This window comes from Patella vulgata, chromosome 4, assembly GCF_932274485.2.
Source record: "Patella vulgata chromosome 4, xgPatVulg1.2, whole genome shotgun sequence".
Taxonomy (NCBI): domain Eukaryota; kingdom Metazoa; phylum Mollusca; class Gastropoda; family Patellidae; genus Patella; species Patella vulgata.
The window spans coordinates 45,840,078-45,857,038 of NC_065882.2; the positions used below are offsets into that span (position 1 = coordinate 45,840,078).

Here is a 16,961-nt window from a genome sequence, read left to right on the forward strand (position 1 = left end):
TTATTACCTTTATTGCAAATAGTATACACGCAACCAAGCCGTTTGCTCTCTATGATTTGACGACCGTGTTATTTAGCTGTACATTCTGCACACGTAGTTTTCCCGGTGAGTCTGACCACAGGATTAGCCAAAATTTAACAACAAGAACTATATTTTCAGTAAATGATTATATATTAAAATATTGAAAAATAATTAAAGGGTAAAGACCACCCTGATTTTACATAAAATCAAGTAGGTAGATTTGATTATTATTTCGGAGACGAGGGTACGCATTTGTAATTTTATAACTGTGTGTTCACAGTTTCAGTAGAATAATCAAGTGAATTCGATACGCCATCACTCTCCATGAGTTTTAACATTGCTTTTGTTTTCTTTGATCGAAATTGGTCAGCTATTTCTTCAATTGTCCTTCCCTTGGTTTCTGGCAGTTTAAAGTAGAAGTAAATCCAAAACATTACAATCAAGCCAATAAATGGCACAAACGAATAGTTTTGGATATATTCCTGTAAAATACAAGTTGAATAATGTTAACTATTACCATACATGTTTGCTTTTCCCCGACACCATAAATTGTCGTCAATAATTCCGCCCGCAACTTAACACGTAAAGGTCGATGTGCGGTTACATTTCTCGGTAGAACTGAACACCGATACTATAATATGAATAATATACTACACATTGTGCATCTATTGTTTCGAAATTTAATAATTTCTGGAACAAAAATTTCACAAACTTACTTGAATACTTGGGAAGACAAATGATACTATGGATGCAGACATAAAATTAAAGAATACAGAAATTGTGACGGCTGAAGATTTTGACTGTTGAGTAAACATTTCGGCAACAATAAACCATGGTATGGATCCTACAAAGTAATAAAATACAAAACAAAAGCTTAATTTCTATTTATTAGGGACTGTGGGAATGGTGGAGTAACTTTGAATTGTTCTCACGCCCAATCCGGAAACATTAATCCGACAGACTTTCGGGTAGAGGATGATACAGCCATCAAATTAAGGTTTGGCCATCTAGAAACTAACACAGTGAGTGCAGGAAACCAATTCTTCATTCCAATATATATTCCGAAATCAATACAATATACTGTTATACGTCATTCAAGCGGACATCGATTTGGCTTTTTGGCAATTGATAGACCATTTTAAACCAGACTGAAATCTCGAATGGACGATATCAGGTCGCAAGAGTAAATGCAAGAGGGGCGGATTATCGTAACTATCCGCCCAGGGTAAAGGAAACAATCAGAAAAAAAAAACACTTTACCATAATTAGTGTAGCAGTGGTTGATGAGATGGGATGCTCGTAACCATTGCTTTGGGAATGTTATTGAAGACAACGGGTTCTGATCACCCCAAAGTGCTAACTGGCCAACCTTTATTAGTCCGACCGGTCGCTTGGTTCAAAGCCCAATCATCCGACGCTGATTCTGTGAGCATCATGACAAGGGAATCTTTGGGTATAACAATATCTTACGGTAATATATTGTTACATTCAAATATTCAATAAACTATAAAACATACTTATGGAAGAACAATTACTGATTTATTTAGGCGACGTTTCGAAGAGTATTCTCTCAACGTTTTCAAACATGTAAAGTAACAAATGTGTAGGGAAATTATATATGCCTCTAAAAGATCATCCAAATATTCGATGGTCATAATGCTCACAGATTCTTACCTGGGCCTATATTAAAGAAGAAAACAAAGCCAAAAACACCAATCAGAGAACCGTATTTTAACCAATCAACATCTTCCTGAAATATGAACGACAATGTCTGAAATACATTATAATACCTACATACCTAATCAGCCGCCAAATTGATAAATGTCTGATTTCTGTTCAGATTTTCATTTTGAAAAAGTTTATAGCCCGGCACGTGCACTTTTCATCACCAGTGGCGAATCTACGGTATGACAGGTAGGGTATGTACCCTGGGCTCCGGTGAAGGGGCGCGCGCCAGTGAGAGTTTCTGGAGGTAAGACCATTACATCAGTGAAAGCAAGGAAGGTGTAGTTGTATTTATCATGTCGTGCCATAATTTGTTAGTTAAAATATCAACGAAATTTTGACATGTATACATAGCCATATACAGCTGTTATATTTGAACAGCAGCTTATCCAAAAGGAAAACTTGGATGTAAACCAAATTTAATACGGACGCCTTCATGATATCTGATCTCTGTCGTGTTTAAAAGCTTGAACAATTCGGTTAAAAACTAATGCCTCTAACGACAAAGCGGGAATTATTCCGGAAGTGGAGACCATGGAACAAAAGCTCGCAGAATGACGATTATCAATAAGGTTTATCCTCTCATGACCAGTGCCGGATTAAATCTCTGCTGGCCCCAAGACAGATTTTGATAGGTGGCCTGAAAATACAGATATTTTGGGTTCACCGTTAAAAGGTAGAAATGTTTTCACAGTACTGTAATTACTATAAGAATACAGTAGCTAGATTACATTTTATTTATTTTTTTACTTTATTTTTTTTTGTGGCCAGGATGTTTGACTGGACCTAATTGTTCAAATTGTTAATCCGGCAATGATTATGACCCCAATGCTTCCCCTGAAAAACTATAGCCGCTATCAAGTTTACAAGGTTTTCAGTACAGGGCGGATGTTTATCCTCTCATAACCCCAATCCTTCCCATCAAATTTGGAAAAAAAAAGATCCATCAAAAACTAGACTCTGTCACGTCCGCATGGGTTTTCGGCAAAGGGTGTGTGTGTGTGTGGGGGGGGGGGGTAACCCCGGAACGGAAAGTCGCAGAACGGTGAATATCAATAGGTTTTGTCCTCGCATGGTCACAAAGCTTCATACCAAGTTTGGAAAGGAAAGTCACGGAACGCTGAATATCGATAGGGTTCTTCCTCTCATGACCACAATGCTTCACATGTTAACAATATTGTATTAGGCAACACTGAAACCGTACATAATGCTTGGTGGAGTAAGGGCTCAAATATACAGATCTACGTGTTATTAAACTTGATCTTATTACTTACTTGATAGACAAAACAGAAAGTGATTAAGGTCAAGCTGACGGCCATTCCCGCCATACCAGCCATATGTAAGGCCCGTCGTCCTGATCTCTCCACAAAAACCGTAAATATATCACATACAAGAAAGGCATGTGTACTTAAGCCAACTACCAGATATGTAGATAGTTCCACACTGTTCAATATCTGTGTAAAAATACTCGTCGAGTACGAAGCAAACTGAAATAAAACCCAAGTAAACCTTTCATTAAAAATGAACGACCACCCCTCCGCCTATTTGCCGTTGATGATGTTGTACAGGGTTCAAACATTTCTTTTAGTGACCATCAGTCGACTGTCCACCAATAGCTTTATCGTCCAAACTATTGCGCCTGATACTATTAGACCTGATACCAAAACCTACTTGTGTCATTTTAAACAATGTTACCACAACAGGCAATTCACAAAAGCGCACGGCATTACATGAAAACCGTTTTGGGTATCTTTTTTTTTCATCTATAGCATGGTCACCAATTAATATTTGGTTTAATGATACGCTCTCTTGTTTGGACTAGGATGTAAAAAAAATCTTACATAACTAAAACTAAGAAGATGGCATTTATGAGATTAATTATGTATAAAATATTTTGAAACCTACCGCTGATACACCACAGAGTTGTTGTGAAAGATGAATCATGATACATATAATCATAGGTCCTCTGAGGTCACTATTTCGCATTAAATCTAGTACTGTAAACTAAATCATAGGAAATCTTGAAATTAACATGTTAAAATCCTTACATAAATAATATTGTCGTAATTTTAACAATAATCGTTGCATATAAACAATTACAACATTTTGTCATAGCCAGAGACGAGGCACGGCTCCGCTATTTCAGATGTTTTATCTTCAACAAATCTTAACAGATATCAGGTGCCATGCAAAATACGCCAGGGTAACTCCAAAACGGGAGGTTCGAAAACCTGATTATCGATAGGATTCGTCCTCTCATGATCCCAATGCTCCAAACCAAATTATCCCTCTGAAGGGTCTACAAACGTACATATTTCACATTTTGCTTAAAAGGCAGGGGGCATAACCCCAAAAATGCATAATACGTCGACAACCGCCTGCTCAGCTACATAAAAAAATTGTAAAACAACACGGTTTATGAGAAAAGTGTCACGGTCGAGTGCATTATCCGTTATCATCAGATGGTCATCTATCTGTTATTAAAATTCAACCAGGGGCATAATTACTACCCAATCTGGACAGTAAAACCAATCAGAACTGTTTAAAAGTAATATGCAATAGTATGGTTACAAGATAACTGCCCCCCCCCCCCCCAAAAAAAAATAAAAAAATAAAAAAGATACATTGTCTCAGGAACCTAGCATACCCCCTCCTGCAAAAAATCCTTTATCCGCCCCAGGCTTGGAATGCTTGTTTCTAGGACAATGACGTCACCATTCCAAAATGGCTTCGATGACCAGGGGCGGATCTAGGAATTTTGAAAAGGGCAAAATGAGGGCACTGACCGCGGAAACGGGGCACGCCGCTGAGAGGGTTTTTTGGGGGGGCTTGGAATGCTTGTTTCTAGGACAATGACGTCACCATTCCAAAATGGCTTCGATGACCAGGGGCGGATCTAGGAATTTTGAAAGGGGGGGGGGCGCCGCAAAATGAGGGCACTGATCGCGGAGACGGGGCACGCCGCTGAGAGGTTTTTTTTTGGTCTGTAGTAACCCCAGATATGCGCCGCTGAGAGGGTTTTTTTTTTGGTTTGCAGTAACCCTAGATATGCGCCAAAATGACGTTAGAGACTATCTTTCAAAAATTTCCGATTCCAGTTGCTTGCCCCAGCTAGGGCCCTGGTCCATAGTACGGTGGTACTTGTTGTTCCTAGGGGCGAAGCTCTTCGAAAACAAGCCTATGGCTCCACCAATTCATGAACGATCCACATTCGACATGAAACTTAGCATGCTTGTTCCTATGGACAATTTCGCATAGATTAGAGTTTTTCAATTTTTTATATGACATCACTATTCCAAGATGGCTGCGATGACGTCATACTCGATTCCTGGCCATATTACGATAGTACTTGTTACCTTTTCGGTGCCAAATATTAACTGACAACATATCTTCGAATGTATGCCACCTATTTCCCAGAAACTACGAATATCTTAGGTAATGAGGTTGCAGATCAAATTGTTTGTTTTTAAGCGATCTAATAACAGACACACTTACAATGCAGATTTTGTATGTTTACCTTAAACATTCGTCTCCCAGCATGTAAATTCAAATGTTTTAAATCTTATATCAAATTTAATATATGAACTTAAATCCTTTATATATACATACCCATTTACACACTGAATTTAAAAATAATATCCACATATCAAATATTACAATTTAAATATCATGTAGACGTAAAAGATAAGATTTTTTTCTCAAGGCTCTATTGTATGGAAGCCTATAACTACCATTCATAATTTCTACTTTTCGCCTCTTCAAAACACGAAAGTCGAAAAGTAGAAGTTATGACAAAATGTGAGGCGACAACACGCTATACAAGCCAAAATCAACTCGAAAATAGGAAATTAAGAAATAACACACAGCGATAATAGCGCCCCTCGTTTTTTCCTAATTTCTTATTTTCGACTTGCATTTTGGCTTGTATACCGTCTTGTCGACTTTCGACTTAGTCATATTTTTGTATTTATCAATGTCAGTAAGAAGGCGCCAACACGCATACCAAGCCAAAATGCAACTCGAAAAGTAGAAATTAGGAAATTAACACACCACGCTATTAGCGACTTTTCGACTCGGAAGTTGTTGTAGTCTCAGTTTTCCAGGTCGCATTTGAATACGTGCAATCACGGCTCACATTGTATTTCATTCTTTTCCGTCAATATGGATAATAATTTTTATATAAAAAAAATGTTCAAATTTTTTTTCCGCCAACTGTGATATTTTATCTGCCAAAAATGTCTGATAAAAAAAACACACCTTCGTCTACAACAATTTAATTTTATTATAAGGCCTATTATAAAACAAATTTCCCGTACCGATATATACAATATACAACAACATACATGGGGATTGGGTGGCCTAGTGGTTTAACACGTGCGCGTGAAATCACAAGGTCTGACATTGATTCAAGTGGTGTGGTTTCGATTCCCCGCTTAAACATGACAAGGGGGTAGGGTCGCTTGTCCAACCTTGTGGGTTTTCTCCGCATACCCCAGCTTCTATCCCCTGCTAAAGTTACCCTACGTGCAAACGAATTATTGAAATGATTTAGTTTGAAACGAGTTGATGTTAAGCCGGCCTGGAGGTCGGGTGTTCGATCCCTGCATTGGCCGAGAAAGTTCATCCAGACTTTCCGGCGGATTCCCCCTTGTCAGTGATGCAGGACGTGGAGTTCGGGTGTTCGATCCCTGCATTGGCCGAGAAAGTTCATCCAGATTTACCGGCGGATTCCCACTTGTCAGTGATGCAGGACGCGGGGTGGGGGGTGGGGGGGGCTATTTCCCTTTTTAACGTTTTGCATATTATAAAACAAATTTCCCGTACCGATATATACAATATACAACAACATACATGGGGATTGGGTGGCCTAGTGGTTTAACACGTGCGCGTGAAATCACAAGGTCTGACATTGATTCAAGTGGTGTGGTTTCGATTCCCCGCTTAAACATGACAAGGGAGTAGGGTCGCTTGTCCAACCTTGTGGGTTTTCTCCGCATACCCCAGCTTCTATCCACTGCTAAAGTTACCCTACGTGCAAACGAATTATTGAAATGATTTAGTTTGAAACGAGTTGATGTTAAGCCGGCCTGGAGGTCGCGTGTTCGATCCCTGCATTGGCCGAGAAAGTTCATCCATATTTTCCGGCGGATTCCCCCTTGCCAGTGATGCAGGACGTGGAGTTCGGGTGTTCGATCCCTGCATTGGCCGAGAAAGTTCATCCAGATTTTCCGGCGGATTCCCACTTGTCAGTGATGCAGGACGCGGGGTGGGGGGGGGGGGGCTATTTCCCTTTTTAACGTTTTGCATGTACAATAGGCCTATTGTTAATTGCAGGTACCGTAATGACCCAGAATCTGAATCCCCATAGAAATTTCAATATTATTTGTAAGACATGCTTACAATCATTAGAGAATTTTGGCGGCGGTACTGAAACGTCACTATTCGACTCGTTCTTACATTTCCTACCCATGGTGATAATATAATTTGAAATAAAATAATAATATACAATCGGGAAAACCTGTATATTTTATATGCGGTATGAAACCACGGTAGGCCTAAATGAAATTCAATTATCAATGCGCGTATTCTAATGTGACCTTGAAAGTAGAGACTACATCAACTTCCGAGGCGAAAAGTCGACAGCACGACAGTAAGCCAAAATCATAGGTCGCTAATATCGCCTTCAATACTAGACTTTTTCATACAGACTATTTTGTTAAAGCAAATTGCATGTGTTTAAATGCGACCTGACAAATTGTGACTACAACCACTTCCGAGGCGAAACTCGAAAAGTCGCCAGTACGACAGCAGGCCAAAATGATAGGTCGCTAATAGCGCGTGTGTTTATTTCCTAATGTTTACTTTTCGAGTTGCATTTTGGCTTGGTATGCGACAGTTGTCCTTGTCAGCCCCCCCCCCCCCCCCGTCCTGCATCACTGATAAGGGGAAATCCGCCGGAAAATCTGGATGAACTTTCTCGGCCAATGCAGGGATAGAACACCCGATCTCCACGTCCTGCATCACTGACAAGGGGGAATCCGCCAGAAAATATGGATGAACTTTCTCGACCAATGCAGGGATCGAACACCCGACCTCCAGGCTGGCTTAACATCCACTCGTTGCAAACTAAATCATTTCAATAATTCGTTTGCACGTAGGGGTCTTTAGCAGTGGATAGAAACTTGGGTATCCGGAGAAAACCCACAAGGTTGGACAAGCAATCCTACTCCCTTGTCATGTTTAAGCGGGGAATCGAAACCACACCACTTGAATCAATGTCAGACCTTGTGACATTTTTTTTATATAAAAAATTATTATCCATTTTGACGAAAAAGAATGAAATACAGTGTGAGGTCTGATTGCGAGTATTCAAATGCGACCTGGAAAACTGAGACTACAACACTTTCCGAGGCGAAAAGTCGAAAAATCGCTAATAGCGTGGTGTGTTAATTTCCTAATTTCTAATTATCGAGTTGCATTTTGGCTTGGTATGCGTGTTGGCGCCTTCTTACTGACATCAATAAATACAAAAATATGACTAAGTCGAAAGTCGACAAGACGCTATACAAGACAAAATTCAAGTCGAAAATAAGAAATTAGGAAAAAGAAAAAACGAGGGGCGCTATTATCGCTGTGTGTTATTTCTTAATTTCCTATTTTCGAGTTGATTTTGGCTTGTATAGCGTATTGTCGCCTCACATTTTGAAGAGGCGAAAAGTAGAAATTACGAATGGTAGTTATATGCTTCCATTCTATTGTCTTTATCGGCAAATAATGTTTATTATGACTAGATAGAATAATGTAAAATCAGCCTACACCGTGAACGCACAGAGGGTCTTCAGGAATTTAAACAGTTGTGGTGCCAGGTAGAGACAACGTCAAGTCTGGCGTGAGGTCTGGGGTATTACTGGAGGAATTATAAACGCAGGAGCTCATCGAACATATTTCAGCTTAGTTAGATATATACATGGGTGGAGTAAGGCCAAAACGGCGGCAATGCTTCGGACGTTTGTTTGGAATAAGGTTGGAGAAAAAAATATTCTCCCCACAAACCAACCTCTATGGACACACACATGCGTACCAACCTAGTTGATATACACATGCCATTAAACACAAAGCTCAACACACAGGCAGAGCCCCCCCCCCCCCTTTCCGCCCTGCTGAAGCTCAATTTCGGGGTCTGGCCCGAAATGACTAGGAATGGCATCTACGACCAGTGCGGCGTTGCATTGATACAAAGTGGTTTTTTTTCTCTGTAATCCTTTTTTAAACATTTTATTTATAACGGGATTGATGTGACCGTGTAATATTAGGGTTGATACCGGTGAAACCCGATACTTGTTGATGACCACCTTGTAACCTAAAAGCGTATACCAATACATATTATATTGATAGTTAAGACAATAGTTAAGACAGCAGTGCCTTGATTAAATGGGTGACAGGTTTCTTTAAAGAATACAACTGACCTTTTTCAGAAGTTGTAATTCTCTACGTTCTATCTTCATTTCATTGATATCATCATGAACATCTGATGAACGACGTAACCATTTTAAAGCTGGTGCAATAATACAAGTAAAAATAATATATAACACGATGGTTTCATATAGTCACTTATACAGATGTACAAATACAAAATAACAGAAATAGTCAATTTTATATATACAAAAAGAAATACAAAATAATTATAGTCAATCTTATAATACATGTACATGAATAAAATGTAGAAGATTGTATCAGTAATAGCCTACCTGATTCGGCACCCTTTTCGTTGTTTTGGGTTATCAGTTGAAATCTAGGACTTTCGGGACACATTGGTAACGTACACAACTGGAATACTGCTAGTGCCGCAACGGTCACTGTCAAATATATATTTTAAACTGAACTATAAGATGCCCACTACAGTTTAAATACGGTCGCTTATCGATTCAAGAAGACACTAAATATTGTTCATAATTATTTTAAACTACTCGTAAACCAACGTCATCGTTATTCTAGTAAGACTTTGCAATTGTATCCCAATATAAGTAATAACACCATTTCAAATAATGGTGCTATTTATATTCGCTAAGTTTAGAGATAACATCTTACCAAATAAGTAGGGCCATCCTTCCTCTGTTCCCAGAACTTTAGAAAGGCCCAAACAATTAGATAATATAATGCTGATACCAATACCAATCTGATGTCCTGTACCCAGTATACCACGTATTGCTACAGGTGATATTTCTGTCACATACATTGGCATCACCACACAATTAAAACCTGGAGACAAATATATAAACAAATGAAATTGTATAAAATGTTGACAATCTTTGACGCCGATGTAGCGTGATACGGGGAGTGTGGGAGGGTCACCCTCCCACTGGGGGGGGGGGCACCCCTATAAGTTTCAGTCTTCTGTAAACACTGTTTTGGCATATTTTACGGGGTTAAACTAAAACATCACACCAATACAATGTTTATCATGTTTAAGTCAGGGGGTGCCGTATTCATATTTTTTTCGTGGCTTTTACATATTGAATGTTACGCTTGAGTTATGAACAACACGACAAAGAGAGTTTAGTAGGGGTATTTTTATGAGGAGGATCCAAATGAAACATAACTTGATCACATAACTTTAGTTGACGAGGATGCATATTTGACAATCACCTTGTTAACTACAATACTATATACATATACACATTGACATTTACAAGAAAGTTGTATAGATATTTAAAGTATTTTGTACATTTTGTGTATTATATGGATTTCAAAAAGTAAACAGAAGTGTTTGTGTTTTAATTTGTACATTGTTTTATACAGATAGAATCTTAAAATGCACATAAGATGTTCTTGGGAACTTTTCGATACTGGTAGACAATGGTTACTATATCAACTTTACGGCAAGTTCCTACCAATCTGATTGAAATTAATTTAAAAACGACTTTGCCAATTATCGAAAACACTCTTAATCCCTTCAGACGCCAGTGACGTCACAGTGACCGAATGCATATTCGGAATGTTTGTTGTTGTTGTTTATTACAGATTTAACGTCCAATAAAATGAATATTATGAACAGGTTGTAAATTATTTACATTTGAAAATTGTTAAAAACACACAATCAGGGCGGATTGAAAAAAAACCCGTGGGGAAAAAGAATCCGCTGGCTTTATGTGGAAAAGCAAAGTGCTCCGGTATAAAAACCTATATACAGCCGGCGTGTGTATATTCATTAACGCCTGACTGATTCCTTAATCCCCTTAATTAAATAAAACAATTGACTACGGAATAATTTGTTTTGTAATTCATTTTAATTTAAGATCCAATTTAGAATCCCATGCAATTTTCGCGCCAAAGTTTAACCTCAGTTACTACGCTCGTAGTGCATGGAACCGTACATGGCAATAAGATTCCCAGCGTTGATTGGCTGAGAAATGAGGGCGATCTATTTATGGTCATCGGAAAATTCCATATTCGCTGTGAATTTCAAATGGAGTTACGATAAAAGTTGTTCTTTGTGTATAGAAATGGTTATTATTATTATATATAATGAATATATCGACAATTGACTGGCACCATTTGTATTTCTGTACTTATACAGAATAGTTTGGGATATCAAGTATTACGGGGTTATCCAAATTACCGGTAAATGCGCTAACTGCTTAGGTCGTCTTCAGTTGTCATGGGGCCTATATAAACAATGGCACCTTAAATGGATCTATGGCATGATACGGCATTTTAAATTCACTCTAAAATATTCCAATCACAAATGTCTAATCTATAACAACGCAAGACGATAATTCGGCGATTATGATTATGCCAGTCACATGTTAATTGAACCGACTTGTCAACTGGTGGTGTGTATTGTATAGATAATGTATGTAGTAGTTATTAGCACACTTTCCTGATATTCACCGATACACCGAGGAAAGGTGCTAATAACTTACTTACATCACATTTCTATCGAGTATTGTGAAGCAAAATGTGAAAAATAGTATTTATTATCGCGTCGTTTCAACCGAAAAGTGACAAATACTTTCTGCTCTTTCATTATTTATCCCTTTCTGAGCCTCACGTTACATTTCATGGTAGAATGATTTCGCAGTCGAGAGACGACCTGAGTAGTATTTACACGTGCGTCTTGCCATGATACTCTGAGCGTAAAACAATCACGTGTTTGTTTAGACCACATCGTCATAACAACTTGTCTATGGCGTAGAGGACTGCGATATTATTAAATATAGTGTAAAGGAAATGCGAAACGTGGGTCATTCCTGGTGAAAGTATGCATCGGCGGATAGTTCTTCCGTTGAAATTTATTCGTAATAAAGTTTATGACTTTCTAGGCGTTTTTTTTCATCCTGCTTATTTTCAATGCCTGTGAAGTGTCCAGCAAGAGAACTGCGCCTTCTATCATCACAATTAATTAAAATAATTATTCAATATTCTAATTTATATATTTTGCATAGTAATATAAATCAAACCAAATTATGAAATAGATGCCAATTGATATGCATACTAATTGATTTGTGTAATATGTTGTTATGTTAATTTAATGTCATTATATATGTTTTTGAACTGCCCTGTAGTTCCCCCCCCCCCCGCCATTTTGTTTTGTTACTATGATTTTGACTAGTTGTTTCATGTACATTATCCTTGTACATTGTATAGAGCCATCTATATCAATTGCGATCTGGGTCGGACTAAACGTCCGCTGCTTATTGCTTGATAGGTATCTAAAACGGCATGAAAGTATCCGTGTCTCAGAAATGAACAGTACTCTTTCGGTACATTTCTGATACACGGATACTTTTATGCCTGTATTGGAAATAAACAGGACAGTTTTATCAAAGGTTGCCAGTGGAAACGAGTAGAAGCGGGATGTAAATAGGGGTCTTCCCATATCGCCGACTCACCGAGTTTTGGTAAGTCGACCGCGGCACCCTTTGATGTGTAGTGTCTGTGACGTCACCAGCCAATCAACCGGATTAAGGTTGTAATTGAAAATTTGAAAACCGTTTTTGGCTTTCGGATACTTAAACCTCAATAGCTGAATTAATTTTAATCAGATTGGTTTGAACTTGCCGTAAAATGGATATATTCAATTGTCTGCGATATCACCTCGGTGGAAGCGGACATAAAATATAACTAACACACACAAAGTACATTCAATTAAGATTTTTACTCTTATGTGTTACGTGGTCTTTAACTAACCCTAATAATTGTTGTAAATAAATAGGAGTTGGGGCCTACTATGTAATTTTTTTTGGGGGGGTGGGGAGGGGGCAAGTATATTCAGCCCCGGGAAATAGAAACCAGGCCAGTTGACTCAATGATTTCATCATACAAGGAGTCGGTCTTACATAGACGGCTGCGTGTCATGAAATATGGAGTCCTGTTATTGTATAGCGAGAGAGAGAGAAATGGAGTTTAACGTCCACTCGACACAAACTAGGTCATTTCGGGACTTACATATGGTTTAATTTTATTTACATAATTCGCTTGCGCGTAGGGGTCTTTAGCAGTGGGAGGAAACCGGAGGCCCCGGAAAAACCCCACGAGGTTGAACAGGCGACCCTACTCCTTGCCACGTACAACCGGGGATTCCAAAACCACGCCAGTCGACTCAATGACAGACTTTATGATACAGCACGCTCACGCTAACCATTCAGCCATCCAACCACCCGTTATTGTATAGCAAGGGTGGATCCAGAGATGGATATGGGGACGCATGAGCGGCGAAGCCTCACGCTGAAAGCGCAGAAGGCACGACGACGCGACCAACGCGGGGTCGGGGTGGACTCACCCGGAACTTGCGAAAACTAGAATCACGGAAATGCCATTTCTACTGATCTGAGACAAGAATCCGATTCTAAAGTGCGCCTCTTGAATTCAATTGGGAGGGGGGGGGGCGGGCGCCGGGTACGCTCCCACTAGATCCGCCCTTGATAGCTGATCTATATCTACTCCGTATCGGCCATTAATATCTGTAATTAAACATAATCGATATCTCTGATGGTCAGTACATCTTTATCATAATGTTGATATTGTCAATAGCATGTGGGGTTCAGTGCATCTAATAAATGTTACAATAGTTACTATGCGCATACTTAAGATACATTATTCAAGAGCTAAATATGTCTATGGCAGGTCTGTCTTTAACCTTTAAATGTTATATAAATTATTAATTAGACATTTATTAACATGACAAGATTATAATCAACTCTCTAGATCATTGGATGGCTCTGATTTTAAGTAGATTAGAACGGTTCGGCCAATTAATAATATAATTTTAAAATGGAAACGCGAGGCTGTCTCTAAAAACCAGCACCGAAATGAAATTTTCAATATATTCATTTTGCATTATCTATTTTTGAACTATTATATCAAGAACTACAAGTTCTTTATCTAAATCTTACATTATATATCTTTAAGTCAACGGTTTTAATTTCTGAGAGAAATAATTCAACATTCAACACTAAATCTCTTAATTACAAAAATGAACAACAATTTTACCTGTCAAAATGGCGATTTTAGATCATAAAGAATACAATTTAAATGCAATTGGAAAAAGTAATATTACCTGAATTGATACCAACAAAAAGTCTTCCAACAATCAGCATTTCAACTAATCCCAGGAATTTAGCAGAACCAGAAAATGCACTTGCAAGTAGTGCAAAAGTATTGTTGAAGAGTAATGCTTTTTTACTAAAAATATATTTTTATATTAAGAGAGGAGGTCAGTGCATAGATAATTAAGTTTATTTTGAATATCATTTTATCTGAAATTAATAAAATGTATCTCCATCTTGATAATGCTCTTTTAGTATTAATAGGAAATACCTTCCATAACGTCCACTTATTGGTCCAGCTAATAAAGCTCCTGCCATAGCACCAATAACAAATCCTGAAGTTGCCATAGCCCATAAGTTGGTTAGCACCTCACCCGGTATAGTTTCATTATACCTCACCTCATAACTGCTATTTATGAACCCCTTTACCATCTGCAATATCACGATATTATGTGTTATATCAATATCACGATATTATGTGTTATATCAATATCACGATATTATGTGTTATAATTAAGTTACCTCAATATCACGATGTTATGTGTTATAATTAGGTTACCTCTATATGGTAAATTTAGACACATTTTGTCTTATTTTCGAGTTCTTAAAAGTTATTCATCGATTTCAACCGCTTTTGGTAGTAATGTTGCTCTTTTTGTGCTTAATTATATTTGTTCCGTTTCAAAATTTTGGCACCATGGCAAAAGTCGACGTGGTTTGTCTGTTGGCCAGATGCTCTTAATACCGACTTGTTGAAATGAAGTTACATAGTTAATGGTTTGACAAGTCAAAGTTATGTTCAATTTAACAAAATACAATGCTTGTTTTGGAATTAAATTGAGGGACTGTATAAATGGTAGGAATGGTGCATGAGGAATATTTAACAGCATGGCTTTTATACAGACAAGACTAACAAACTAGTTTAACGTGAAATAATTTTACCTCTTCTGGTACATTAAGAACAGAAATGTTATAACCATATTGAAATGATGATCCAACAATACATGACATAGTTGCAAACGCTATGTTCCTGTTAAAACCACCCTGTAAAAAATTCAAAAAGTATATTGTATATAGTATAGATTAAATGAACTTAAATATCACCCGATGTGCTTCAACGCAGAGGTGCTTACAACCTTTTTCTTTTTCTTTTTGGTAGTGCAAAATTAATGGTGAATAAATCACACGCGGGAAAGATGTAGTTAAAGCGACATTAGATAAGATTAGATAAAGAGCAAACAGTTCTCGATATAATAGTTAAAAAATAGATATTGAAAATAGAATATGCTGAAAATGTCAGTCAAATTACTTCCCTCTGAGCCTAGATATCGGCGATACAATTATAGCCTCGATTGCCATTACAACAATTGTTGCGATAATAACCAAAGTCTCGATTATCTATTTTTAAGGTAACGGCATCGACCACAAAACGTATTTAAATCTAGTTATATCGCAACCATCCGATGGCATCGAGAGTTGGATTATGGTTTTGGTAAGTTAATTAATGTCTAATTAAACATACATTATGCAAGAGCTAAATCTGATTATTGCAAGTCTTAATAAATTTAGGCTTCAGATGTTATAGAAATTATAAATTAGATCTTTATTTAAACAACAAGCCCAAAATCAACTCTGTAGACCCACGGATGGCTCGACTACAGCTTGGATTTAAATAGGATTTCACTGATTGATTAAATCAAAAATGGCGCCCCATGCGGAGATTATTAACCGTTACGTTGACGTCATCAGTTAGATCGAGGCTAAATGATAGAGTGTACGAAGCGAGGCCGCTGTTGAGCGATGCCGCATGTCAGTAAATTTGATTGAAAGTTCGATATATACGGCCTTGATATTATGTTCAGTTGTGGTTAAAATGAGAGTTTGGATGTTGGTATTATACGCTCTTTTGTCACTTGCGTTTACAGAAAAATTATTGAAATTGATAAACATCGCAGCCCCATTGGATCACTGTTTCTTATTTGTCTGCTTCGGGAGTCACGTAGTCACGTTACAGCACAAGAGTACACGCAGGCTAACAAGAAGTCGGCTATAATTATATGCCTCATTGATTTGGTCCATTCCTTTCAAACTTTCGCTTCTTATCTATATAATAAAAGTCTTATTTTTAATTTGTAGTAAAAATAAATGTGATACGAATTGAACTGCAACCCCGTCTCAAGCCATTGAAAACGTTTCTTGATAATCGAGATTATATAGGTGGAGTTAACGCCTGTCAATCAAACGATCGACCAAGGTGAAGATATATTTGACTACCATTTGTAGTCAAATATTACAACGATGATAACTTTGTTCAGAATAGAGAAATTTGACTGGAATTTTCAATATATTCTTCTTTCATCGTCTACTTTTGAACTGTTATAGCAAGAATGGCCAACTCTCTATCAAAATCTCCCACAATGTATCTTTAACTAAAGAAAGACTTGCAATTATATAGATATTCATAGAGTTAGGCCTATATGTCAAAGTATAACGCATACTGTAGCTGATTATAATTTATGATAAACTATAACAATCTAGGTTATGAATGTGCGATGGAGGATATTGAATTGTGAAACAAACTTATAAAGATATAGAAATACAACTGGTTGTTCAATAAATTGCCTGGACTGTGCTTTTCCATTCACATAGGCCTAAATATTATTTAGA

At 37.7% G+C, this 16,961-nt stretch overlaps 1 protein-coding gene across 1 annotated transcript in view; it reads right to left on the minus strand.

The window, feature by feature from the left end:
• Positions 1–204: 204 nt before the first annotated feature.
• The window catches only part of LOC126817916 (solute carrier family 2, facilitated glucose transporter member 1), a 64,541-nt gene continuing 47,784 nt past the window's right edge, over positions 205–16,961 (minus strand). Inside the window, exons 8-11 of the mRNA XM_050545088.2 lie at positions 3,021–3,233; positions 1,696–1,771; positions 738–865; positions 205–503 (exon numbers count right to left, since the gene is read on the minus strand). Coding sequence (XP_050401045.1) covers positions 282–503; positions 738–865; positions 1,696–1,771; positions 3,021–3,233 — 639 coding nt within the window. The 3' untranslated portion in view covers positions 205–281. The remainder of the gene's footprint in view (positions 504–737; positions 866–1,695; positions 1,772–3,020; positions 3,234–16,961) is intronic.